Here is a 26,510-nt window from a genome sequence, read left to right as displayed (position 1 = left end):
TGTAGAATCATTTGTGCATCTGACTGGTGAGAGATTCTTTAGCAATTTTTCATTGGTAATGAACTTGTGGTTTATTTCCCATCTGGGATTAACTCCACCTTTTCACCTTCCAGTATTGCTGCCTGCACACTTTGTCTGCTTGGTGGAAATTTGTTCTTTTATAGACAGCAGATGTACTCAACTGCACGGCTTTCAGTGGGCTAAGTCATTCTTGAATACGGCTCTTAGTTCTCTTGTTGGAGAATCAAGAAATGATGCTGAAGGTGTTAAACACACTCTTTTTTTAGCTTTCAAGGTCACGGTCCCCAGTATCAACCTCCCAACATCCTCTTAACTTTCCTAAAACAATCAGTGGAATTATTCGGAATCCAAATAAAAACACAAACTTTCCTTTATTATTCTTTTGTTACTGCAACAAATACTTAAATGCTTTGGTGCAGCCCTGCTCTTTGATTTCTTTGAATGTCAAATTTGGTCATGTCAAAAATTATCACAAAGGATTTTTTGTTTATCTACATAGTTTTTAACCAAAATCACATTATAACACACGAACACAGTCTTCTCTTTAAGGCACAACACATCATTATGCACATTCTGTTTGCCAAACTTATAAAAGAGACAATATTATATAACCCTTTCCCTCCCCTGCCCCCTCAAAAGAAAAATTGCATCCACTTCCAAAATCAGCTGCTAATAAAGTCACAGTAAATTATTTTCATCAATAATTTACACAAATTACAGGTCTAGACAGGATTGTCATTATACAGTCTGAGTGCATTCCAATTCAGATTTTCTGGGTTAGGTAGGCTAAAGTCTGGTTCAAACCTCAGTGCTGAGAATATATCCCATTTTGAGGAATGTTGTTGAACACCATCTTCTCGGCTGGAAAACGCGTGTTGGTGCTTTGCCAGTTCGAGTCCTTTGTTCACTCCTGTCAGGGCTCACTTGGTGTCTACCAGCAACCTCCACAGTTTTAATTCATTTCAAAACGTTGCATATATAAGACCATAGAGCTTCCTTACGTAGCACTAATGTTTTAACTCCATTCAGCAATCTGAATTCTTCAATTTGGAATTTTTAATTCCAAATATTTCTTCCTTTCTTAAGACAATTCATATGTGTAAAGCCGGAGGCATCGAATCACACATAAAAATTCAGTGTACTTGAAATATATATATATATATAAAACCAAAAAAGGATCGCCAGCTTTAGAACACAGTTACAAATACTCTAGTTCCAGTGCTTGATGGAGAGCCAAGAGGTCCGAATGACTGGATATCCTCCAGAAAGGCATGTTGTGCTGTGTTTGTTAGAGGGGGGAAAAGGTCAGGAAATACGAACACTGTGACACAGGGCGGTATATGACACATGAGGCTAGTCAGATCATCATCACGTGTTTTAAATCACTGAACCACTGTGTTTCTGGATTGATTTTTGCGAGTAAAGTACTGACAAAAATCAGACCAAAATAGATCTGAGCTTAATAGTTCACCTGAAGTTAAAATAATTAGATAGTCTCTCCTAATATATTCTTTGGAAAGAGCTCGTTATTTAGGAAGGGCTATTTGCTTATTGTTAGCTTGCAAACTCATATGAAGGAGCAATTACAGGAAATTCCTTTCTGCTCTGGATACTAGGCTTTGCAAAATACTGAATGATCATTTAAAAGGCTATAAGACTTTCATTACAAGAGGCTTCACACAAAGAACTGAATTACATTTTCCTCCATCTAGGGGGAAAAAAAAAGGAATCTCTTTGGAAAAGAAAATAACACATTTCTGGTGTTAAAATACAGAATAACTTGTGCAGTGGAAAGTGTCTGTGAGAGATGCAGATATATGCACTATTCCCCTTCAGCAGTTGATCAGAATAGAAAAAAAGTCTCATACTTTCATGTTATGTTCAGATCTATTTGTAATGTGCTATATTCACCCATCTCTCGGAATTTTGTATCTATCCATGCAATATAGCCAACGTTAAGGGAAAGAGCATGCCAAACTGGAAAGTACACAATCCAGCCACCTTTGTTTAGCACAAACTATAGAAGACCCATCACCAGTACTGTACCTATATTAAAGAACCATTTGGAATGAGCATTTTTGTCATTTTTGTTTTGTTTCCATTCCCACTAAAACACTTAGAGGGCATTTTGCTACTCCTAGAACAATGATATTTATATCGTGAGGCAAAACTTTTAAGTTTCTTCGCACTTCCAAGGGTTATACTGGGAAGTATGGTGAAAATTGTTAATTTGATCTGTTTCTGAACGTTGAGAACTTGGACTTGAATTATGAGAACATTGAATATTTCTGAAAAAACATTTTCTTTTTTTTAGAAACACAGCTATTGTGTTCTTTTCCCTTTTGCAGCTATGTCTTTCTTGAAGCAAATTATACATTCATCATATTTGGTCCAGTAAACTACAGATCTTCATCTATTTTAGAAAAAAATTTGCACAGTCCTTTAGATGTTTTTCCACACCTCTGTAACACGTCTTTTGAAACCTGATTTCAACATTTAAAGAAAACCAACAACTGTCACATCATAGCCTTTCTCACTCTTCTGTTTATCTTTAAAATTTGCTTGACACTAGTCAGACATTTTTGCTGCAATCGTTCTTCATTTACTTTAAAAATAATTTTGCATTTATTTTCTTTCCAAACTGAAGGGAAGGAAATGCTAGAATCCAAATGGTTCATTTTACTCTAAGTTTTCATTTCATCATGCTCTTGTTGCCTTGCATCTGTAGACTGAAATTGTCATTCTGCCATTCTGCAACACTGACAGAAATGCAAACAAAAAGGCTTGCATTAGTAGCTATGTATCACACCAACATTTCAGGAGACAGGTTACCTTTTTTGCTGCCTGTTCTTCTTCTACACCATCCCCAATTACAACATATACTACTTTTCTGCCAAACCTTTGCATTATTCGTTCAAAGCAACTTTCTTTTCCTGGAAGATAAATGAGATACAAGTTCAGAGTGAAGTTACCTGATTAGCTGCATGTTCCTCATCTCGGCCATCTCCAATCACAACATAAGTTATGTTAGTGCCAAATCTCGACACTATACGCTCAAAACAGCTCTCTTTGCCTGAAAAACAATGCACTACTTATTCAAGCTATCAAGTCAGTTACAGTGAAGCCCTACAAGAGGATTATGGCAGCGGTAAGACATTGCTACTACTACTTTCAAAAGTTTCCAGCCTTGGGATTTAGAGCCAAAACTGGTAAGAAGCAATTAATTCCCTTAGTGACAGTAAGATGTGCCAGATAAAACTAAATTTCTTAATAGTTACAGGAGAGCCACTAAGAAAATGGAATTAGCAGCACTGCAAAAATGAATAGGTCAGTGAATGAATAACTGAATTTAAATATTTCCCTATTGTTGTAGTAATATTTTTTCAAGGTAACCATAAATTTTAATTCTAATGTATCTACAACAATGAGTGATGTAGCAATGGAAAAACTGTTCAATGGACAAGCAAGATACAATAGGACAAGAGGTTCCTGGGGGAACTTAATGAAGCATTTGGCTCTTTTGAAGAAATGTGGAAGTAAGTAGGCTAAGCCAGTAATAATAATAAACAGGATTGAAAGGGACCAAGCAAAGTCATCTACCAATCTTCTCATTGTTCTGCAGGTTCAGTTTTACCAACAAATGCTTCTCCTATCAATCCTAAAACTGTCCTAATGTAATGATTTCACTGTTTCGACAGGCAATCTCCATATTTAATTAAGCGTCTCCATTAGGAAGTTTTTCTTTGTCACACAACCTACATGTGCCCTACCGCGAAGGACTTGTCTCCTATTGGCATACTTTCCATCAGCGTAGGAAAGATTATTTCTTTCGTCTTAGCAATATCTTTTTATTTTGCTCTTATATCTATCCCCACTACAGTTTTTTAGTCTCTTCTCACAAGCTCATGATTTCTAGATCTCTGACTCTTACTGCTCTCCTTTTGTGTTGTGTTTTTTTTTCTGTTTTTTGTTTTTTTTTTTAAACTGGCCCACCAAAAAGGGCTTATGATTAGGAAAAGCATTTTTTTTATGAACTATTGAATGAGGACCAGATTTCAGCGTGTGGAAGCAACAGCTGCAGTTATGACCTTGTGCTCAGCACCGCGCAGAGATCATTGAGACGAAAAGTAGAGAGAGATCTTGCACCCACTAGTTTGCTGTGCTCCTGACAGGGGTGTAGCAGCACCCACACTGTTCCCAGAAGGAATTCCTGGTGCGGAATTACTTGGATGGAGCCTCCAGAGACCGTGCTTCACATCACCACCCCCTTCTGTACTGTCCACACTATCTCTTAATGCTCCTTCCTTTCATCCGAGTGCAGTCTCAGTGACTGAATCCAACATGTACAGGCTGTATGACAGATGACATTCATTCCAGAGACTGCTCAGTACCAGGTTGTATTTGAGGCACTTTGTGCCTTGACTTAAAGTATTTGAGATATTTCTGTCTAGAGGACAGTTACAGCTAATTAAAGGATGAAGGAGGCAATAGTTTCTTCTGACACTGTTAGAATATGCAGTTTTTTTCACATGTGAAAATCATTTTGAAAATACATTGTAATGCTTTTGTCAATGAAGCATCATCCAGTCCAACACCAAGAACACGAGTTGCTATTTTGATATTGAGCGGTGCAAGAAGTGCTGAAAGCTGCCAATGGCAAGTAAGTGACAGCAAAGACCATGTGTTATATAAGGTGACACAAGTATAAAAGTTAAGCATTTCTAAATTAATAATTGGTAAATCATGAGATCTGACAAAATTAGCAGTCATTGTAGGCTGTGTCACATTTCACGGGAATGATAACTTGTATTGGTTTCCAAGAAAATTTTGGACATGATTTCCAAAAACCATGAATTTCCGAACTGCAGTACACAAGGAGTACACAGTTATCAATAGAAGAGGAAAGTGCCCTGGTGGCATCCGTCAACACAGCTTCTGTTGGTAACAGTTGTCACTACCAGCACTAATGTACCGTGCTTCCAAAAAAGCTTATGAAGCAGTGGCCTAGCTTACGTAGAGCTGAAGGTCAGTGCAGAAACTATTTTGACTGAAGTTCTGCTTAGATTTGAATTCACAAAACACTTTTCTTCATTCTTTTCTGCACATTTAATGTTTTCTACACCAAAATTAGGAGTTTCTGATGCTTTTAATCAGTTACGGGGACCTTTATGCCTTCAGGTAACATTAAAAACAAGCTAAATCTGGAATTTATTGAAATAAACACCTCTAAACATATCCAGTGCTTAAATCTTATAACTAACACTGTAAGTGTCATGAAAGTGGCTCAGAATCCATCCACTACTGGCAAAAAAAATATTGGTAGTTCGTCAGAATGGATGGAAGAATAATTTTCTTACCTATTTTGGTTGCACTGTAAATATTTTCAATAGGAAAAGCCCCTCCTAAGCTGTATAGCAGAACTTTTGCAAGTGCTGGAATAAGTTGTGTTGTTGTTACCAGCACGTTTACACAGTTACTCCTGAAACGAGAGAAATAGTTTAAATAGTTTATAACCATTAACCATATGCTTATGAGGTAAACCAGCTGTGGAGAGCATATCCAGGATTCCTCAACGTTTACTTTCACTCACACAGCAATGCTGCTCAGCACCATCGCTTCCAGAAAAATGTACATAAAACTTTTCTGCAAAATCCTTGAAAAAATATGCAGGTCTGATTTGCAGGAAATACTCCACACCAGTTTATAAAAAATACATCTTGAAGATGAGTTCACTAGAATACAGACGTTTAAGATCATCAGTTACCTCCAAAACTGGGCATTCTAATGCTTTAAAAGCATCATTTTGATGCAGTCAATTACTTGACAGCAGCTATCAACCAAGTAGAAGTGTTAAACAGAATGTGAAAACATAATTTGTTACTCCTGCCTTGAGGGGAATTAAACAGCCAATACACATTTCTGCACAACAACATCACTTTCTTCAGGCTTCGAGTAAGAATATTTCTGAGAATAGGGAGAGATAAGAATAATCATGTTAATGAGCTAGCATCAAGTGGTGAGGATGAAAGCCTGAACAGAAAAGTTGTGCGAGCAGTTACACAACAGAAAACACAGAGCCAGGCTACTTTAGCCTGACCATATGGACATGGAGCCAAAGAAACAGTTGGGATATTTTCCTCCTGGTTCTTCCACAGACTCCAGACAAGACCTTAGACCACTATTTCTGCCTTAATGTATCTCAATTTCCTGTCAGTAACTTATAGCAATGTTTAGCTGCCTCACGGGTAACTTCTGAAGAAGCTGTACGGTTCTTTGAAGACAAGAAAAAAGATCAATATTTAACAATCCTGAGTAACTGTAACAGTTTTCCAGACTCATCCATCAGTGCTCAAATGGCCTTCATTACCAAATGTCTTTTTGAAGACTAGCAATCTGGAAAGAAATGCAGAGATAAACACACGGGCTTACACAATTTTTTTATGTTTTTCTCCTGAAGTGCTTAAGACACTGTTACATGATGAACAATTAAGAGGTAAAAATATTTCAGAATTTATTACATTTAAAATAGGTTTTTCACATCTTTCCAAGTTTGTTCTTTCCACTGGATGATGAATCTTTTCCTAGACATGTTCAGAAGGCAAGATAGCTTAACATTGTTCTTTATTATGGTTTAAAACCAGAACCATTGAAGATTTCTGCTAAGATACAAATCGTGTGGCTTACTAAGCAGCAGCAGCAGTATTCACAGCTTTATTATTTCAAAGGAACAAAACAATTTATGTCTCACTTCTTGGAATCCCGACTTTTAACTCAATTAAAACAGATCTTTGCTCTTCTGAAAAATTTCAATATACGCTTAAGCATAAAATTTGTCTGGAAGGAGAGAAGAAAAATATTTCTGTGTTCTGAGATCTATCCATTATTTAGGTAGCACTGTGAATAGGCACAAACTTTGAAGGACAAAACAGAGAGATGTGGAGTGCAGAGGATACTGCTCAGAGGATAATAAATTAAAGGCTGGCTCAGATTTCTGCTATATCCTTTCAATGTACACAGGGACATTTACCACATTTTAGAAGACACTTCATACTACCTTTAGTAAGTGCTGGAATCACTGAAAATGAAATCACTTTCCATGGAATTTTTCCCACTTTCTATTCAAAAGTTATATTAGACCCAATCTGTTCTTTAAAGGCACTATTTTTTTTGTAAAGTAAAACGGCAAAAAATAGCCATTACAAGTCCAAAACTAGAAACTTTTTTACAGTAGACTCAAATACGTACCTTGTGCTGATAATTGATAATGATTTAAGTGCATTTGTTAGCCAGGAGTCTGTCAGAGCTTCAATCTCTGCTCTTAATTGCAACCATGCATCTCTTTTAGCGGGACCCAGAAGTCCTTTTATGTAAAAAAGCAAGAAAAGAAAAAAAAAAACAACAAACAATAAATTAGCTCCTGTATTATCTGGAATATATACATATTATGGTCATTATTCCTACTTTAAATTCCACTAGAACTTGAAACAACATCAAGGAGAAATTTTATTTTCTTTAAAGCTCAGTAAATTGCTCTCTATTTTTATTTGCACTTCACTATATCAAGCGATGCCAGTGAGTATTGCAGATGCTAGTAATTAATCATCTAATTTTTTTTGGTATATTCAGAGTACTCTATTATGTTTCAGAGTACACCTTTCAGAAATAGGTATTTTTAAAACCAACTTCTTACATACATCTTACTCTCTAATTATCAGTCAGAGATAGATTCATGACAGCAGAATCATTGGTAGAGACACTCACGAAAAAGAAGGCTTTAGAAAAAACTTGCCTTTGCAGTATCTGCATATGCTTAAAACTGCCCTGCTTGTGACTGTATACAGGTGAACCTCAGGTTACACATATGGAAATATATTTATTTGCTGAAGTCTTGCTCTTATGTCCTGTTGTTAGTAATAATAGCTCTTTTATAGCGTTTACAGCCCTGAAACAGCTGTACATTTTTTTGTTCTCATATCTCAGTTAGTCCTTAAAAGCACTTTAAAATCTCTATTTGGGTATAAATGATCAGGTTTTAAAAAATACCCAGCCTGTTGAAAGTTGAGGCATGCATTCTTTAGAACCAAGCTATTTTAAATTTAGATTTGGTCCTGGAAGAACAGGGAAGCAGGCTTCATGACCTTTATTATCCCTCTTCTCTTTCACACTCTACTTTCCCAGTAAGTGGTGATGACTGTCTTCAAAAATGTGAAAGGAAACAACCTAAAAATACCTTGTTTGACCTCGCTTTATGCTGCCTTCTAAAAGCTATTTTGAAATAAATAGACACCTATGTGACAAAATGTTATTAAAAAAGCAAAGTAGTAGAGCATGAATGAAGGAACTTGTATGCTAAGGATGGAATATATTTCAGAAGTAGGGTTTGTGGGAGAGAATAAAAATCTTAATACCATGCACCACATAGCGGCACTCTGCCTTTGCAATGAGTGGTCCTTCAGTGTGTTTCCCTATACTTGGATTTAAGCTCTCACTAGCGTTAAAAGTTTTATGAAATGCAAAAGTTTTAGAACTTTAGGTTCATTAGGATCTATAAGAAAACCCAGTAAGCTTTTGTATTATACTCTTTCAAGTATTATTTGTGTATAAAAGCTTCATATTAATGATACCAACAAGCTACTACCAGCCTTTGGTCCTATTGCTTCTTCCTGTGGCGAGTAAAGACTCTGAGCTAGTAAAAGAGAAAATTTATACTCCAGGTGTACATAATTTAGAAAATTAATAAGATAATGACTAATTCACTGTCCATATTAGCTATACTGTTTCCTGTTTCTGAGAGACCGCAGGAAGTGCTAAAAAGCCCTCAAACTGTTTTGTTCAAAAGTGAGCATTACTTTGAGCTTCAGGTTCCTTTGAAAAAAACTTCAGATGAGTTGAACAAGCTCATGATATAGAATGGGAGAGTGTTCCCTTTGGACCCCTTCCTGGCTGTGTTGGCCTCATCTTATCCTCAGTTGTGGCTGTAGCAATGCTTGAAGGCTTGTTAATTATTCCCTCTTCTCACAGTCTCTTCCTAAGGGAGTCAGCTGATATATTCACCTCCTCAGAGGAGAACTGTCTGCCTCTGCAAGTCACACAGGACTCTCCAGAACGGATTCCTTCACTTCTGCTCCTTGATTTCCTACAAGCCTACTGGCACGGACATGAGTGTGATCATGAATGAAAGCAAGTAACAGGAAAGCTCTTGGCTCAAGTGAGACACAGATTTCTTACTAACACAACTAACTGTATAAGCTACAGAGCTCGCAAAAGGGGCTAATGGCATGGTACTGGTAGAATTTTCTTGCATCCGCTGGTGAAAACAGACTAGTGGGTACCCAGCAAAGAGTTTAGCAGACAATGTGTTGTTACCAACCAGATCTTGAAAATGAGAAGGCCAGCCACAACCAATCTGTGCTGTGGAAACTATACAAACTTTCCTAGAACGACTGCATATTTGAGGTAGAATAAGTGGCTCAACTACCCAGTAAGGTAAGTATAGCTGAGCTGGGTCTGAAGGACAAAAATGTGGAAGGTGTAATGGAAGCCTGCTTGGTTTGCTCATTGCTGGTTCTCCTGCACAACAGCCCAATGCTGGCTTTGCCATTGCAGTCGTAGCTTTCAACAGCCCAAGGTCCCGTCACATCACTTCCCATTCACTCGGTAGGCACATTCCCTTGGCAGGCGTTCATTGCCATGCAGTTCAACCTGATCAGCATTCTAAATTGGTTTTGACAATTAAACTCACCTCCTATGTTGTTCTTGTAAGTATTATACAACTCTTTTACTCTTCTGTAACGGAAAGCCAGCTTCCTCATCCAGTCAACCCCTCCTCTTACACCTGTTGGCAGACAAAGGTTTGCACTACTTGCAGCTGCATGGAAGCCATCAGTTGCAAAACTGTAGGTACTGCAAACACCCAAAATACAGTAAAAATAAATACGATGTATTCCTGTAAATGCTCAATTCATTTAATCTTTGAAGAAAATAAAATGAAAAAAATGCTGTATCTTACCTTAGGTCTTGTCCATTATCATCAGAAGAAACATCATCTATGTGAACCTGATCACACTCCTGTTGAAAAAAAACCCCAAACGATAAATTAGCTTATGAGAGAGTATGTTCACCATACACTTGCTAGAGATCTTGAAGGAATGATTGTGCAGGTCACTAACAGCACCAGAAGATGGCAGCGTATCTACACCTACAGCCTCCTATCATCAATTTCTTGAAAACAGTACAACCTTCAACTACACTGTATAAATTACTATTTTAAAAAGGTCTTTAGATAACCAATACGTAATTTTACTGTGACTTTAGATTAAAATAATTTTAACTGAAAACGTCTAATAACTGCAAGTCTCATTTATAGTGTCTAGCACACCAATACTCAAAAATCACCTGAATTCTGTTTCTCCACTTCCTAGAACATAGTGAGGCTGAACCTCAAAGGCACATAAATGCTGTTAAGTCTCTAGGAGTTTCGATGCTTATCATATTCTTTCATTGATTTATTTAGATGCTTTTGGCTGGAAAATCACAGATAATCACGTAGTCCTGGAGAAATTCATTATTTCCTGGTTTTGGAAGGGATGGAAGTGACTCCAGGAAACTGAGGTATATTGGAAAACTGAAGTGCTCTTCAAGCTGGTTTTATAATTAGATAGCTACCAAATATCTTTTTCTGCACAGTGCTTACGGCAGAAAAACAGGAAAATGTAGGGGAAGAACAAGCAAATAAACAAGGCAAGCCATCATGCAATAGTAAATAGGAAAAGGCATCTGTAGTCACTAGAATTAACAACAATCAAAAGACACACCTGAAATTCAGTGACTGGAGATTTTACTTTCCTGTAAGCAATCTTATAATATTTAAAATAGCTATCATTAACATAATCCTCATATAATTTATGAAAAAGTTCAAGGACCTATTTAAAAATTACTCCCCAAGTAGTATTTTCACGTAATTTAATCTCATCTCTAAGACAAAATGAGCCTGAGCTTTCAAAATGCCCAGTTCTGTGCCTCAAATTAAAAATTGTCTGAGTCATCTATGTAAAATAAAGTTGCTGAAAAGCAGCCATTAACTCAGGCTCTCTGTGACATTCAGGAATACACAGTTCTCAGTTTCCAGTTTCAGTCTTGTACCAGTGCTAAGTTGTCCAGATAAAGGATAAATGTGAACAGAGGAGTGATTTCTCAATGTGCATGCCACAAGTTCCTAGGGTGTGAATTTGGGGAATTGCCATTTCATCTTTCTGTTTATTTTGCTTTGCACTGAATGAAAACTCAACAGACTTTTACTCACAAGAAGCATGTTTTAAAAAAATTAAATTAGCAATTTTTGTATAAAATAAATGCATATAATTTCATTTTTAAATGCAAAATTTCACTGCATCATACAAGCAATAATAATTTAAATTTTTTGTGTCAAGACTAAAAGAATGAGTGGCCAAACTCTGCTCATCTGATTTAATCCATTAAGATAAGCATGAAGGAGCTGCATTCAAGGAAGCATTCTTCTTCTCACTGGAGAAATATTTTTTTTTTGTTTTGTCTGAGGAGATTATTAAGCTGCTTTTTTTTGTAAATAAAACAAAAGGGAAGTGACAACTGAAATAAAAGTTTCATTTCTTTATCTTTTTTTTCACACTCCAGAAAAGAAATGCAACTATACTCCTCCCAGTGTAGGACAGAAATTCAAAAAACAGACAAAAGCACCTCACTGGTACAAATTCTAACTCAGTATTTTGCAATATCTGAGCAATATCTGGCTTTCTAATGACCTTCACAGTTTTCACCTGAAACTGGTCAAAGCAGAAGATAATATTAAAAGTTTAAAAATCAGTCCCGTAGATTTGAAGGCATGCTAATTAATCATATAAATGAAGGGCACAGAAGCCCTGATGGATAAAAAGGGGTGTCTGCTGCTGTTTGGGTTTTATTAAAGCCTTTCAGCTACATTGTTTCAGCCTTGAAAATTCCAGATAACTGTTCTGCTGATAAATTTTGTTATTAAATTTAATATGAGTGGGTGGCAAACGCTCAGCTATTTACTCTTAACTTTATATCTCATGTTTTTTTATCGACTCCAGGAACAGGAGATGAGGGGAACATGCATTTTTCTGATTACTTGCCCCTTGTCCCCACTGGAAGGTTGTTAAGTTTATAACGGGATCAAACCCAATGGAACTCTCCAGTTTCCTTCCCGTCCCCACTCCTCCTCTCAGATCTATGGCTCACGTCCTCGATATATCGGCAATACACACTTGCTGACCAACAACAAACTCATGTGCCCACTGCTCCTTCCTTTGTTTTACTTTGTTTTCTCATCTACTTAGGTACTTTGACTAAAATATTTATGTTTCACAAATTAACTCAGATCATGTGAAAAACTTTTTGAGAAAAAAACAAACAAACAAAAAACCTTCTAAAGCAGCAGCAGACAGTTTGAGCAGATTTGAGATAGTTCTCTACTTTTCCCAAAAGAAATAGGAAACTGGTGGCACAACACTACGTCTGAGTTTGCTGGTAAAAGATACCAAGCAGTTGCAGAGAGGAAGGAGAGAAAGCAAGGTATCTGCCACTTTAAATGTTAAGGTGAAATACTTTTTACATTAGCTGCAGTACTGGCTACACTGAAGTCACAGTGGCTCACTGTTACTGTAAGGCCACATATAAGAAAGATAAAATATATTTCCTATCTCTGAGAGTGGAGGAGAGAAATCTAGGTACAACAACTGGCTTTTGCATGAAGCAATACTAATTTAAGTCACATCTGAGTGCAGTCAATTCTTTGCAGCAATTCTTATAGCCTGAAAATCTAAGAATACAGAATCAACAAATCATCCATAAAAATTATCCTCCTGGAATGGACAGTAATTTCATTATCCAGGAAAAACACTGACTCACCACACTGAACTCAAAAATGTTATTACTGAGTGGATATTCAGCACTGTGCTATTTCAGGCTATACAGAACACCCCTTTTTATGTATATGCTTGAGTCTCTGTTAAAACTAGTTTGACCTGCATCTCAGATTCAGATTACTAATCTTTTTTTTTTCCTGATTTCTATTTTTGATGAGGAAAAAAACCCCAACAAAATCTTACATAAAATATGGTAGGATTATCATAAAAATGAAAATACTATCCAGTTTGTTTGAAATAAACACTCTTTTTGCTTTATCAACCTAAGAGTGGAGAGGGATAATGGAGTTGGAAGATTCATGTCCTATTCATGCTTGCAATTTTTAGAAATTGGGGGGGTTTGTGTGTGTAGTATGCCCTACGAACATTTCTAAATGCTGCTTTAAAATTAATACTGACATACGAATAAAAAATGAAGTTTTTCATTTTATTCCTTACCTGGTTGAGATCAGAATGCATCAGAATGGATACTATTATAGAACTGAGTCCCATCTTTTAGCAGTGTTTACGTACATGAACTTTCTAGAGCACCAGACTCCTATTTTCATGGCAAAACACCAATTGCCCTCCCAAGCGATACTTCTCAAGCTAACTAAAATTTATACACTGAGAATGAAATAGCTGGAGAACAGCCTAGTCTGAAATAAAAGTACATCTTGGCTGACTAGAACATGGGTTACTGGGTCAGCGGGGAATGTCTCAACAGATCGGAATTTCTGCATCAGCAGTCATTGTAGTGAGACAGATTTGCATAGAGGAAGCAAAACTTTATTTTTGTATGCGATAACTTCCAATAACTTGGTTATTATTACTAGACCTCAGTATGTGGTGTTTGCAATCAAGAAAGACAGGGAGGAGAAAAGAACGCTTAGAGTGACTGAAGTCGATATTACCGGAACACAGGTTCCTTGGTGTATTACAGTTCTCCTGTCCAGAGCCAGGGGGTTTATAGTGGGCTGAAGATGTAAGCAAGACAAAAGGTATGGGACCTGTCAGCTCTGCACTAAAGAAGTGAGATGACAAAAGGATAAGTAATCTTTCTAGTGAATAAAGGTCTATCTCACTTCCTCGGGTAAGAGCTGAAAGTCTTGGGTCCTGATGGCCATGACTATCAGCAGCTCAGCACTCACCTCGCCCCTCCTGGGGGAGGATGGAGAGAGTAAGACAGAGAAAGAGAGAGGAAGAAAGTGGGGGGATAGATGAGAGAGACACCTCAAGTCAGAATTGGGAAGTTCTCAGAATTCATTACACAGTCATCATGCAGATGCACAGTAATAGTAATAGCCATGTGCTCTGCAAACATACAGATTTACTCATCTGCATATTAAAGGATCTGTGTACTTTGGCACAGGTTGCCATGCAATTATATCTTATTTGCTAAGAAGACAGAAAATTGTCAGTCTTCTTGCATATATCAGAATGTGTGCATACACTTCATTTCAGAACAAGGTTTGGAATTTTGATAATCTTATACAAGAGCTCGTTTTGAAAAAAAAGTTGCATTCTGGGCTAGAAAATACTTAATTGCATCTAGACATTGGTTTTAATAAAACCAAACTGATTGAGTTATGAGATTCTCCAAGAAAGTGACTAAGTAGTATTTTTGATTTATCTAAAACTCAGAACTGTTTGGATACTGATCAAGCTCTGAAATGGGCTGGAGTGTGAGTTTTTGGACAGGATATTAAAACCACCCAATTAAGAATATACGAAATGTGGTAATGCACCTAGAATAGCTAAACTTGAGATGTACAAAGAAAATAAATAATGAGAGGAAGAAATGAAGCTTCAGTGGCCATAAGCATGAATAAAGAGGTATGGAAAGAGGGCAAAGCTCCATTATGTTGAACACTTCCACCTGAACTGAGCACAAGATTGAAGAACACTGGGCATACGCTCCCGAATGGCTTAAGGTTCATCAGCTGTTACATGAAATATGGACATGAAAGGGCAAAGGTCTGCTAAAGAGAAATTCAAGCAATGCTTTGAAAAAGTGATTTGGAATCTATCCCTGGTACGAGGCACCAGGAAGAACATTCACTGAATACACTCACATTGTCAAGTGATGACTCACTAGGATCGCAACAAAACACCGACTGGTGAAGGCATGTCCAGAGTTTGACTTTCTTACATTTCTGCTGCTGGAAGGAGGAAGTGCAGCCCAGGTATAGGGTGAAGTAGATCCCAGTTTCTTAACTTAGAAAGAGCTAAGAATAAATGAGGTCTTCAGGGAATGACAAAGACAGCTGCAGCCTGGTACCTTCTGCTTTTCTTATTGCCTGCAGTCAATGAAGGAATGAAAGACGTCCACACTAGAAAAATCAACGTCCCAGTGAATGGAAAAATCACTTCTCTTCATTTTTTCTCTTCACTCACCAAAGACCTTTTTCTGGCATTTTAAACAAAACCTCAAAGTCTTCCAACTACCATTAGCGACAAAATATCTATCCACAGAGGGAAGTCTTGGGATCCACTCTAAGTAAGAAAACAACTGATTTAGACTGAGTCTGAAAAGAAGGTCTGAAAAGTCCACAGTTAACTGGAGAACAGTTTTTCACTTGCTGTCTCTTTACAGACATCGTTTTAAGACTGTCACTTTCCACATTAAAAGAAGCTGAGCTGACAAGCTCACTTCCCAGACCTCTGTGCTTGCGGCAGCCCATCTGTGTGCTTCTGGCGGGTGAGCAGTCCACAGCCATCACTCCCCAGGAAGAAGTCTCTCCCTTTTTCTGACCAGCTGCCAAACTACACCCTGCACACATTGTGGCAAAACACATGGTCGTCTGGTTAGTCTGGGAAAAGACATCGCTGCTGAGCATGTCTATCATAGTCCCAGCTCTGTGATGCTGCAGTCTTTGAGGTAAGTGAAGAATATTCTACCTTTGAGCAAGAAAGGAGAGGCTGTGGCCAAAAAGGCTACTTGGGTACGTGAAGAGAAGAACACAGTCTCTTGTGGTTAGATGATGGCAACCACTGAAAATGAATGTAGAGAACTTTGAGAGAAAGAACGGGAGGCACATATAACCACCTCCTGGAAGTAACTGCAGAAAGCTCTAAATCTATGGAAACTGAAGAGATGGCCACAAGACAGAGAGAAAAGGTAGGCTGCAGATTCCCTCTCTTCCAGTTTCATGGAATGACTTTGGTGTCATGGGAGTTCACAGCTACCTGGATGATCTCTCTCTAGTTAGAGTATGACAAACCCAAAGTCTAGATAGGCAGAAAACATCACACACAACAACAAACACCAATGCACAACAAACCCACTATGTTAAAGCCCCAGGAATAATGGTGTTTATGTTCCTTTGAATCTTACCTCTAAATCATTAAAAAATAAATGTGTGTCAGCAAGATTAAAAATCATTTCTTCCATTCGCAGTCCAAGGGTCACTGCCATTGGTGGATCCTTAAAAAACAGAAAGCAAGGTCAACTAATTAATACCTTTAAGTCCTATCAGAACTACTTTTAAAACTGCTGTATACAGTGTTTTGAAAAATTAGAACAGCAAGAAATTTCTTAAAAGCCTTTAAGTATTAAGCTATTTTAATATAACACTACAAGAAGAGACTGTTGAACCTGCATGAGAACATTTGGGGAGCTGAGGATGTTGAAACATCCAAGTTTTTTGAAAGTCAATGCATTTGTAACCTGGCTGAACTGACAGAGCAAAATCTGATGGCCATGTGCAAACTGCACAAAGAAGGCTGTAAAGAGGGCAAGAACTTCTGACAAAAGATGTATGTAAGGTATCTAATATTTATTATCATAAGAGTACATTAAATTTTTCACCCCTGAGCCTTTTATAAAAATATATATAAGTATGTTGGCTGTCAATCTGTGGGCAGAAAAAAGCTGAGTCATGAAGTTACTTGATGTGACACCCAATCCTCTGAGCACCGCACGAAGTCTCCGATCTCTTAACTTCTCTTCCCAATTTTTGGGTACACAGATGTCCTCAACAAGGTCATGATAAACTGCACTAGGAAAGGTAGTCATCTCTACTAAATGATTACTTTGTAATCAATTATCTTACACTGTGATAGAAAGGTGTGTTTTGAGAGGCCTTTTCAATTTCTAATGTCTCCCCTTTATAAAAATACAAAAGCTAGTCTGAATCTCTGCCCATTTTCCCAAACTGAGTTTCAGTTCGGATAAATCATCACATCTTTGCCTATGCTTAGGCCTCTATCACTTCTTTACCACAATTTCTGCCGTTCCAGTATGCATCTTCAAATCCTGCATTAGGTCCTTCTCATCTCAGTATTTACCCTTCTTCCATGCAGGCACTCACTGATGAATTTTTGGGCTCTCCTTCATGACTTTATTACAGGCATTCATTCAATCAAGTGCCTGTAAGTTTTATTCCAAGTGTTCTTCAGCATGCCTACAACCTATGGCACAAGTTTTAGATGGTCCACAGGAAAGGGAAAGCCTAATAAAGTTTGCCTGTTTGCTGCTGATCATCCGTTCATTTCTGATGAAATGCAGGATTCCTATCCCTGGATGAGATTCATTCAAAATATTGTATTTGGTTGTAGGCCAGCCTTCACATTACCAAATTGCTCTGCCTCAGCAAGATACCACAAATACACCGATCCACAACAACAGATTGATCTGAGAGTATTTAGAGTACAGTAAATGTGAGATAATTAAATTAACTTTGCTAGACTTGCTAGGAAAGAAACTAGGCCAATTTGCATTGTTTTACATTTGGTTTAGAATATGAACACACACAGACAGTACCTGTGCTTAGCTGACACCTGGTAACAAATTTTATCATTGGATTAATCATCTGCCTGAGCTTGCAGGGTTCAGTTAACTTTTTCATGCATACTACAATCGACATTTAAAACAGGTATCAACCTATTCTCATTAAAATAAAAAAATAAGTAAATCTGTATTTCATCATTTAAGCTCTGATTGACACTGGTAAGTTTTCAGAAATCCTATTTTAAATAACTGGAGATTAAAAGTCTAAAAGTTCAGAAGAACCTGGCAACAAAATCACACAAAACCTGAAATGATCAGTTGTTAATATTAGGATCAAAGGCTTCACAATCAGGATCAGACGCCCACTACTCCAGGGCTTTGGAACAACAGAATAAAAGATGGCTTCTGCCCTCAAACACTTAAAAATTAAAGGTAAAAGCCGAAACATAGACATATTTTTGGCCCTTGATCATGAAAAAGTATAAGACGTGAAAGGGCGAAGAGTGTACAAGAAACTAGGTTAGACTCAATTCTCTGGCAATGAAAGGAAATATTTTTATGTTGACCCTTGAACTGGTCTAGACTACCTTTCAAAAGTAAAAAAAAATGCAGTGCCTAATAACATCATCCCCTACATCTTCTGCAATCATGTTCACTGGATCTGAAGGCCACGTGGCTGAAGGCAGCAGCAAGGACAAAGGTCAGTTTCAGAGGGCATGATTAAGGAACACACGTTAACAGATTTCCAAAAACTTATATATGATTCTTAGAATACAAATCATCAAAATCAAAATACTTAACGCATGAGATTCCTCATCAACCCATAATGCTTTTATCAAAATGTCATCACTTATAAACACGTGTTACTCCTTCTATTCTCTTCCATTTTTTCAAAGCACAGTAAATTATAAATATTTCTTTCTAGATACAATGCAATAAAGAGTATTTGCAATATACTTCTTTACCTTAAACCTATGAACACTAAGTCATGTGCATAACTTTATGCACAGGTGGTAACTCATTATTATTTATGTGAGTTAAGTTATCCACTGGAGGGTTTCCAAGACTGGAATCTCAGACTTTTGATTTGCAGCCTCTTCTTCTGGATAGAGGCAGACTAAAATGAGGAAATTTGCTATAACATATTCCATTATAATCCAATTTATTTTTACAGAAACTACCAACTACGTATCACAACTTCCTGCCTTGCCTAGTATAGTTGAAAGACATAAATGTGACAAAGCTTTTATGATTTTCTTATTAGCAGTATTTTTGTAACCAACGATGCCTGACTTTGTTACTGTCAAAATGAGATTTCCTGTGTTCCTCATTTGATAAAAGCATGTGTAAGATATCACTAAGTACTGTATATATAAAATAAAATTAAGCAGAGAGAATTCATTTCAGTTTAGCATGAAATCAGCCTGGGATGTCCCCACAACTTCTGCTAAGAAAAGTCTCTGGAACTGAATTCTCAAGACATGAACAATTCTTCTTTTATTAAATTGGCCAAAAACTAGCATTGCAACTGTTTAACAAGAACTAAACATCACGTTCCAGCTCTTGCCATGTTAAGTTCACTCACATACAAAAATTGAAAAGCACATTTGCCAGGGTCTTGAGCTTTATAATGTTTGTACAATGTGGAGGAACAACCTAATCATCTTTTTACTGTCTTTGAACTTGAAGCAGAAGTTGCAGACTGACTCAAGTGGCACAAAGAACTGAGTGTTGAAAGCAGAAAACATGTGCAGCTGATACAGATTTGAGCACAGCAAACTGGGAAACTGAGTAAGAGGCAGACTGAACTTCTGCCAAAATCATATTTTGTGCTACTCTGCACAAGCATACACAAAAGAGGAAACAATAATTAAAAAAAAATCTGGAAGTTTTCCACAGATACTGTGCAGAATAAAGAACAACTCTATGGCCCTCAGAGGCGTGATTTTAGCCAGATATCATCAGCATGCAAAAGAATCAAGATCAGCTACAGAACTTCTGTACACCAAAATACAAATTACTTTAGCTACATTAGTATGAAGGCACTAAACCTGAGCCAGACTGTCTGTCTGTGGACTTTTGTACTAGACTGGTCCATCTAATGAAATGCCTCCTGAGAGACTAGATAAAAATATCTTAGGAGGACCAATATTTAAATATTTTTACCAAATGGAAGGTGATTGGAATAAAGCCTCAAAAGCTCAGTGTCCATTAGTGGAAGAAATCTACTTGGGAGGTCAGGTTTCAGCACAAGATGTTCAAAACCATTTCATTTCTTGGAGGAAAAAGAAATACAAACACATCAAACTGATATTTATAAAACATAAAAAACCAAATAGATAACTAGAGTCCCAGGTAGATCCATTGTGAGAGGAATTTGTATGCATGAAGCCTTAAAAATAAGCAAAAAACCACGCAAAACTTATGAATAATATTGTAAGACTAGATGGTCAATGGGTGGCTGTCCTGAACAGACTTACAATAAAATTGACCCCTGGAAAAAGTGGAAATGCTTAAGTTAAATACCAGTATTTTTAGCTTAAAGATACTTCCCTACAATATGTAGGAATTTCAGATTTAAGTTCAGCTCTGTCTCTCTCATAGGGGATGCTTGTTCCCAGGAGAGCTTCACAATGGTGGTGGCTTCACAAAGTCTCAGGCAATGAGGGAGTGAATGGGGAGGACAAATGAAGGTCATGAGAGATTCACTATTAATACAGGTGGACAATAACATATTTATGACTGAATTAGGGAATGCCATCATAGGTGCTAATGGTGACAAAGTTTTTCTGTTCAATGACTGGACCAGCAGAAAATGAGCAACAAAGAGGTTCTGAGCTCTTCCCAGAGAAGTGTACAAGGTTGATGTGGTCTCTCCAACCTTCTGTCATTGGCAATGCTATCAAAAATGTCCAAATGTGATCATCAAGTGTAGATTTGTTTTGATTTGTACACTTTGATATCACATTCTCCCCCTTCTAGGGTCATGAGGGACTTTTATTTGTTTTTAACCAGTGTCACCTTAAGTCACAGCATTTATCTGAACATCCTCATCCTCTGGAATTACCTGGGAGAAATGAATGAAGTATAAATGCTCAGAGGTCGACAAAACTCTAGCTTAATCAGTCTTAAATTAGCAAGAATAACCGGAATGCAACGGAACAAAGAATACACACTGTTCACACGGCTTAAGAATGTACCTCATAAACTTTTAACAGATGATGACATCTCCTAACACATGTCCTGTCACATCAACAAATCCTGACTTAAGAGTTCAGCACTGTAGAAAACTGTATCTGCCAACTGGTGCTCAGCTGCAAAAACCATCATCAGCCACACAAGTCATAAAATAATAGCTCAAATGCCAATGTTCATAATTTGTCACCGCAGTAAATAATTAAAAATAGAAATGTACTAGTTTTATGAAGTAAAAAGCAGATGAGCAAATAAGCAGAACAAGAGGTATCTTACTGCTGTGAGACAGCACAATTTCCCTGAAACCTAACAGAGATGTAGCGTAGTTTCTATTCTCACTTTATGTTAGCTCTGACCAGCTCAGTAAAATAACCACTATACCAAAAGCCAGGCAGAAACACTCACAGGTAGAAAACAGCAAACCACCTAATATTCCTCTGGGTAAGTTTTATATTTTAAATATCAGAGTGACGCATTGACCAACCTCTAGCCAAATCTCTCCCACTCCAGTGTAGTTTAAAGCTGTACTTGACTAGTGGTCAGATAAGAAGCAGCAATTTGCCTTGTGTTTTAAATGACATGCTTAGAGTCGCAAAACACTAGTTTTGCTTTTAACATTTTTATTATAACAGACCTATATGATTCTGAAGTCAAACAATTATCACTCCGTGAAAAGGGCTGGACAAGTATAAACCAAAGAGTGTCCATTCTCAAGCTCAGAAATCCTCAGGCAGAAGTCAGAAAGTTATTGTTCTCTCTCTGTTGACCTGAAACTTGCCTACTGGATCCAGGTCTTCCCACATAACCTCTGCTAACGAATGCCCCCATTGCCAATGGGGATGTCTAAAACCAGCATTTCACCCCTTGAAAGTATGAAATGAGAATACTCAGTATATTAAGAAGATGCCTTTCCCTTAAAGCAATGTTCACATTAAAGACTTGCTCATCTAATTTTGAATATTTAAATATGGGAGAAGGGGAAAACTCTGCTCTGGATTAAGATCTTGTTTATAGATGGAAATCCTATGCAGAAAAGGGCCACATCTGCTAAAGAGGTCACGCACCAGAGACTGACTGTGCTATCTTTCTCTTCTCCCATCTCTAACCTCTTAGGAACTCGGGCTCAGACACATCCCATCTTGCTTAGGCAACACTTCAATGACATGCAAGAATTAATACCTCCTTGTGGTAAGTTCTCCCTGTATTCCCTTTCCTACTACTCTAGCCTTCTTGCCGTCAACAATATATATGTTTGAGTTTCATTGGCAATTACTTCCCCAATGAGTTCCCTGTAAGTATGGCAAATGCAGTCACTGCAGGAAGCAAAAAGTCTACTACTTTTATTTTACGGTCTCTGGAAATGAACACATTTCCCTACTTGTACGTATGCCACCTATCAGTACAAACAAACAAAAGTATTATACTTCAGAAATCCTCTCTTTGGCTTCATGGCTGTTCATGGCATTTACTGATGCCGATCTCACCAGCGTAACTACTTTAATTTAACTTGCCCTTGGTATACTTCATTTATACAAGCCAGCTTTATCTGCTGGTGGTGCTACTGGCTGTTACTGCCATTACCGTTTTTAAGGACTCCATAGGGATTCTTGAAGAACAGTGGTATTGGGATTTTTTAAAATATCCCAACTCATGAAAAAATGAGAAACCAAAAGGAGCTCACTTCTGATTCTGTCTCTAACACAGTTTTCAAAGAAGTTTGTGAGCTAAAAAATGTGCTCTGATTTTTAAAACTTTGTATTAAAGTTGACTCAGACTTTAGTCATATGAGAAATGGCACAGGAGACATAAACATCCTAAGGGCACAATTAAGAAAGGATGAAAGGAACGACCGCCTCGCTGGAGCAATTCAGCAAGTTCTGTGGCAGTCTATGGTCTACACCCAGAAGTGATATAAAAGTTCAGGTTCAGCTAGGTTTCTCTCTTGTTTTGGTAACTATACAATAGAAATGGTTCTGACAAAGTCACTGTTGTTACAGTGTTTGAAAAACAGCAGGAGTTTTTGACAGAGTACTGAAATGTGCACTGATTTGGCACAGTGAAGCTGCAAAACAAGCAAGGCTGTTTTTCACAAGACATGAATAACTACCCTTATCTTAGCAAAAATTCCAAAATTTCAGATTTTTGTCTGGGCCTGTCAGTTTTCTTATTAGCTTTCTCTTTTAATAACCACAAACAGCTGTCTTAAAACATGGAGCACTGGCCAATCTGTGGTTATAATCCACAGGTTCTGCCTTTGGACATTTCTAACTCACCAGTTGAGGAGGTGAGCATGGAAAGTATTTCTCTAATGTAGTTTCTTAAATATCTCATTCTGGCTGGGATAAACAGGCAGGAAACTTATGCTAAACATGGCCTTCATCTGACATAGTATGGACATGGTTATGTTCTTAAAAAGAAATCCCTTTGTATTACTAACTTGAGTGGCACAACGCCTAGAAAACCTACATGCACATATGTGTATACCCAGACCCTCCCTGACCAATTTCTTCCCTTCCACATACATTTGCCCCAATTTTTTTTTTTTATCCAGGCCTTTGGCTCTACTCCTCCCAGTGGTTTGCTCCTCCTGCTACACACTGGTCTTCCCACTAGTCCCTTCTCCCCTTGCCCCAGCATCAGCCTTGGGCTCACAGCACCAGCCCTGCTGATTCTGCAGGAGACATCCTGCTCCTGTGGACTGTGGCTGCCTCTCTCTGCATCCACCCCTCTTATTCCTGCTCTGCTGCTCACTGCTCTGGGACTTGAACTCCTTTTGGATCTCATCGGAGGGGAGGGGATGCATACAATTGTCTGCTTGGAAGGGGGATTCACTCCCCAGCATTACTCGCCCCAGAGCCAGCCAAGGGAACCAAAGACTCAATAGAAAAGCTGGGGAGTCAAAGAATAACATCTGCAGCTGGCGTTGAAACAGGTCTTACTCATCCTGATTCATCAATTTCCCCCTAAATTCACCCGTTGCTCTGCTTTGCTTGTTCCTGTATGCATCCACATAGTGTCAGTTGTTTCCATTTGCCTACTACTTCAATTTCCCTGCAATGTCTCTTCCAACATACCTCAGGAACCTCATCCTTGTTGCTCTATGAACTCTTCCCTCATTTGTGGCATCTGCTTCAGCCTGACCTCATAAATTGTGCTCAGAGTCTGTGTCTCATTTCTCTCCTTGACTTTTTTCACATTAACCCTCTCAAAACTGGGTTTACTGTACACTTCTCCTCTAACTTCACCCAAGCCATGATGAACACAGAAGATGAAAAGCATGTACATGTGCAGGCCAGACAGCCCTGATACAGTGAATCTACTGCAGAATTTACGGCTCACATACCTTGCCATACTTCTGTGCGTAGGATCCTGTAAGCAGTGAATGAAAAACTATGATTGTTTCATCCAAGTCCCAAACAAATACACGCTGAAAACAGAAGCGAGGATAATATTATTAAACAAATAACGCTGAAGTCCCACCACCATCCCACTCAGGGGGGGTAAAAGTCAACCGAGTTCTAAAGTTTAACCAGTCACATAATCGAGCAGGTTTTCTCTGAGAAACAGCAAGAATAGCATATCATGCACGATAAAATATCAGAGAAACTTTTGAATGCCTCAACCATTTCTTATTTGTCCTCTGAAAAGCTTTTCAAAAAAGCTGCATAATACAGATTTCAGAAATGTGATGAGTGTCAAATATAATTTCTAACCTAAGGATAAACAGTACTCTCAGATGCTTCTCTGCAAGTCTTATTGATTCAAGGTTTGTTATTTCCACTGTATTGCTAAAATTAAATCTTGAGTAAAACCACACATAATGTCATACAGTATTTAAATAATATTATAGGATAAAAACGATTGTTCTAACAACCAAAAAAAGGAAACATATTGATAAGGGGCTCATTTTCACTGGTAAACTATAAAAGAGACAGGAAAACTGAAATTTAAGAAAAGTCCTTTCACTGTGGACGTTAAATCCTTTGAAAAGCAAAAGATTTCAATGTTTCCATATAAAAGCAATGGCATCTACACTCAGTGCCTAGCGCTGCAGCCCACCCCGCCACCAGCCAAGTCCCAGCAGCAGGCTTGTCTTCCGCTGTGGCTGGAGCTGGTGAGGGAAGGCAGAGCAGTGGCTCTGGCCAGAGCTGCTTGCTCCCAGAGCTGGTCTGGTGGCAGCAGGGGACACGCCGTGCTGGCGGGCAGCACCGTCCCCTGACGCCAGAGCCAGGGTGTTTAACACACACACAGGCACTCTGCTTCCTCCTCCTCCTGTCACTGCAAGGCAGCGCGCTGCTGACACAGGAGTAATAAGACTCTAATTACTTTGCTGCTAAGAGGTCACCTGTGTTTTACATCGTCACCCCATATATTAGGCAGATATATTTCTTCACTAAGGCACTGATCTTGCACATACTTAAGTAGAGCCATAACTTCACTGATGTAAGCTGCCCCACTGAAATCCACTGACATTACTTACAAGCACAAGGGCAAAGCTGTGCATAAGTATTGGAAAGGCTACGGCCACATGATCCTGCATATTTACACAGCATTCAGAAATACATGTAATTATGCTGAGCAATATGTTTGAGATTTCCTATTCAAAAAAATAAAAGAAAATGGGACAATTCTGAATACAGAACTCCCACAGTTTCTTGGTTCTATTGCATGAAAAACAGAAAGACACACAACCTTAAAGCTAAAATGTAAAGGCTAAATCACTTTTCCTTTTCAGCCTTTGTCATGTGTGTTAAAAAAAGCAACTAATATCTGTTACATTCAGTTAGTGAGACTGAGTTCATGATGTTTTCTAAAATGCCTTAAGCTATTTCCACAGCTGTAGCTTTCAGAATTTACTTTTCATCAGAAGAAATCTCTACATTACCGTTCATCAATTACTGCAGGCATACCTCCAAGTCACTGTCCGGAGGGGGTGATGGATTATTCTTCCGCCCTCTACCCCGAGATTTTGACCCAGAACTCCTACATGTTCTCTCATCAAGGTCTTTGATTGGTGTGGAGGGGCTCTGCACTGTGTCAAATTCCCCTGTAAAGTCAACCATTCATGGAAAAATTAGCACTGGATTTTTACTTAATGAACTTTTTTTTTCTCACTCATAGCTAGACATGCCTGTACGCAAGCTCAACCACACGATGCATCCAAAAAAGCTGTATAAAAAAAGTGATTACATGATCTGTCTTATGCAGATGGACTCTGCAGATGACACATATAATTTTGACTTTACCAAGGAAAAGTTATAAACCTTAGCAGAATAAGACAAAGATTAAAATGACACAAATGCATGTGTAGACATACATAAAAATGCACATGAACACATGCAAAATACTGATAGATCCAAGGAGGATGTATTTTAAAAGTCATGCCAACGAATCTCAAAGCATGAAGTGCCTTTTAGTTCAAATAGCTCATTTCCCATGTTTGGAGGTCAGCAGGACTTATTTCCAAGTCTTCCGTTGCTTTTACCAGAACACCCTTTGGCACACATCCATGCATCACAAGATCCATTCAGCTTCCTGCTTCATCTCCTCCTCCCATGTCACCTGCTCTTTAGTAGACTTCACTTTTGTTTTGTTTCACCTTAACTCTACCCATAAATTGACAGAGGAAAGTAGTAATATTGAATGCAGTATTCCATTTA

The 26,510-nt window shown here is 38.0% G+C and overlaps 1 protein-coding gene across 3 annotated transcripts in view; it reads right to left on the bottom strand.

The window, feature by feature from the left end:
* Positions 1-1,219: 1,219 nt before the first annotated feature.
* EYA4 (EYA transcriptional coactivator and phosphatase 4) overlaps positions 1,220-26,510 on the bottom strand; it is a 48,356-nt gene continuing 23,065 nt past the window's right edge. For all 3 annotated transcript variants that reach the window (XM_009864953.1, XM_009864954.1, XM_009864955.1), the window contains 9 exons: positions 25,761-25,897; positions 24,194-24,277; positions 16,261-16,350; positions 10,031-10,089; positions 9,764-9,924; positions 7,267-7,381; positions 5,379-5,500; positions 2,854-2,954; positions 1,220-1,300 (listed from right to left, as the gene is read on the bottom strand). In XM_009864953.1, coding sequence (XP_009863255.1) covers positions 1,220-1,300; positions 2,854-2,954; positions 5,379-5,500; positions 7,267-7,381; positions 9,764-9,924; positions 10,031-10,089; positions 16,261-16,350; positions 24,194-24,277; positions 25,761-25,897 — 950 coding nt within the window. The remainder of the gene's footprint in view (positions 1,301-2,853; positions 2,955-5,378; positions 5,501-7,266; positions 7,382-9,763; positions 9,925-10,030; positions 10,090-16,260; positions 16,351-24,193; positions 24,278-25,760; positions 25,898-26,510) is intronic.

The sequence above is a fragment of the Apaloderma vittatum genome, unplaced genomic scaffold (genome assembly GCF_000703405.1).
Source record: "Apaloderma vittatum isolate BGI_N311 unplaced genomic scaffold, ASM70340v1 scaffold5292, whole genome shotgun sequence".
NCBI classification, from domain to species: domain Eukaryota; kingdom Metazoa; phylum Chordata; class Aves; order Trogoniformes; family Trogonidae; genus Apaloderma; species Apaloderma vittatum.
Note: the sequence above shows the minus strand (reverse complement) of the source record. Positions and strands in the feature narration are given on the sequence as shown.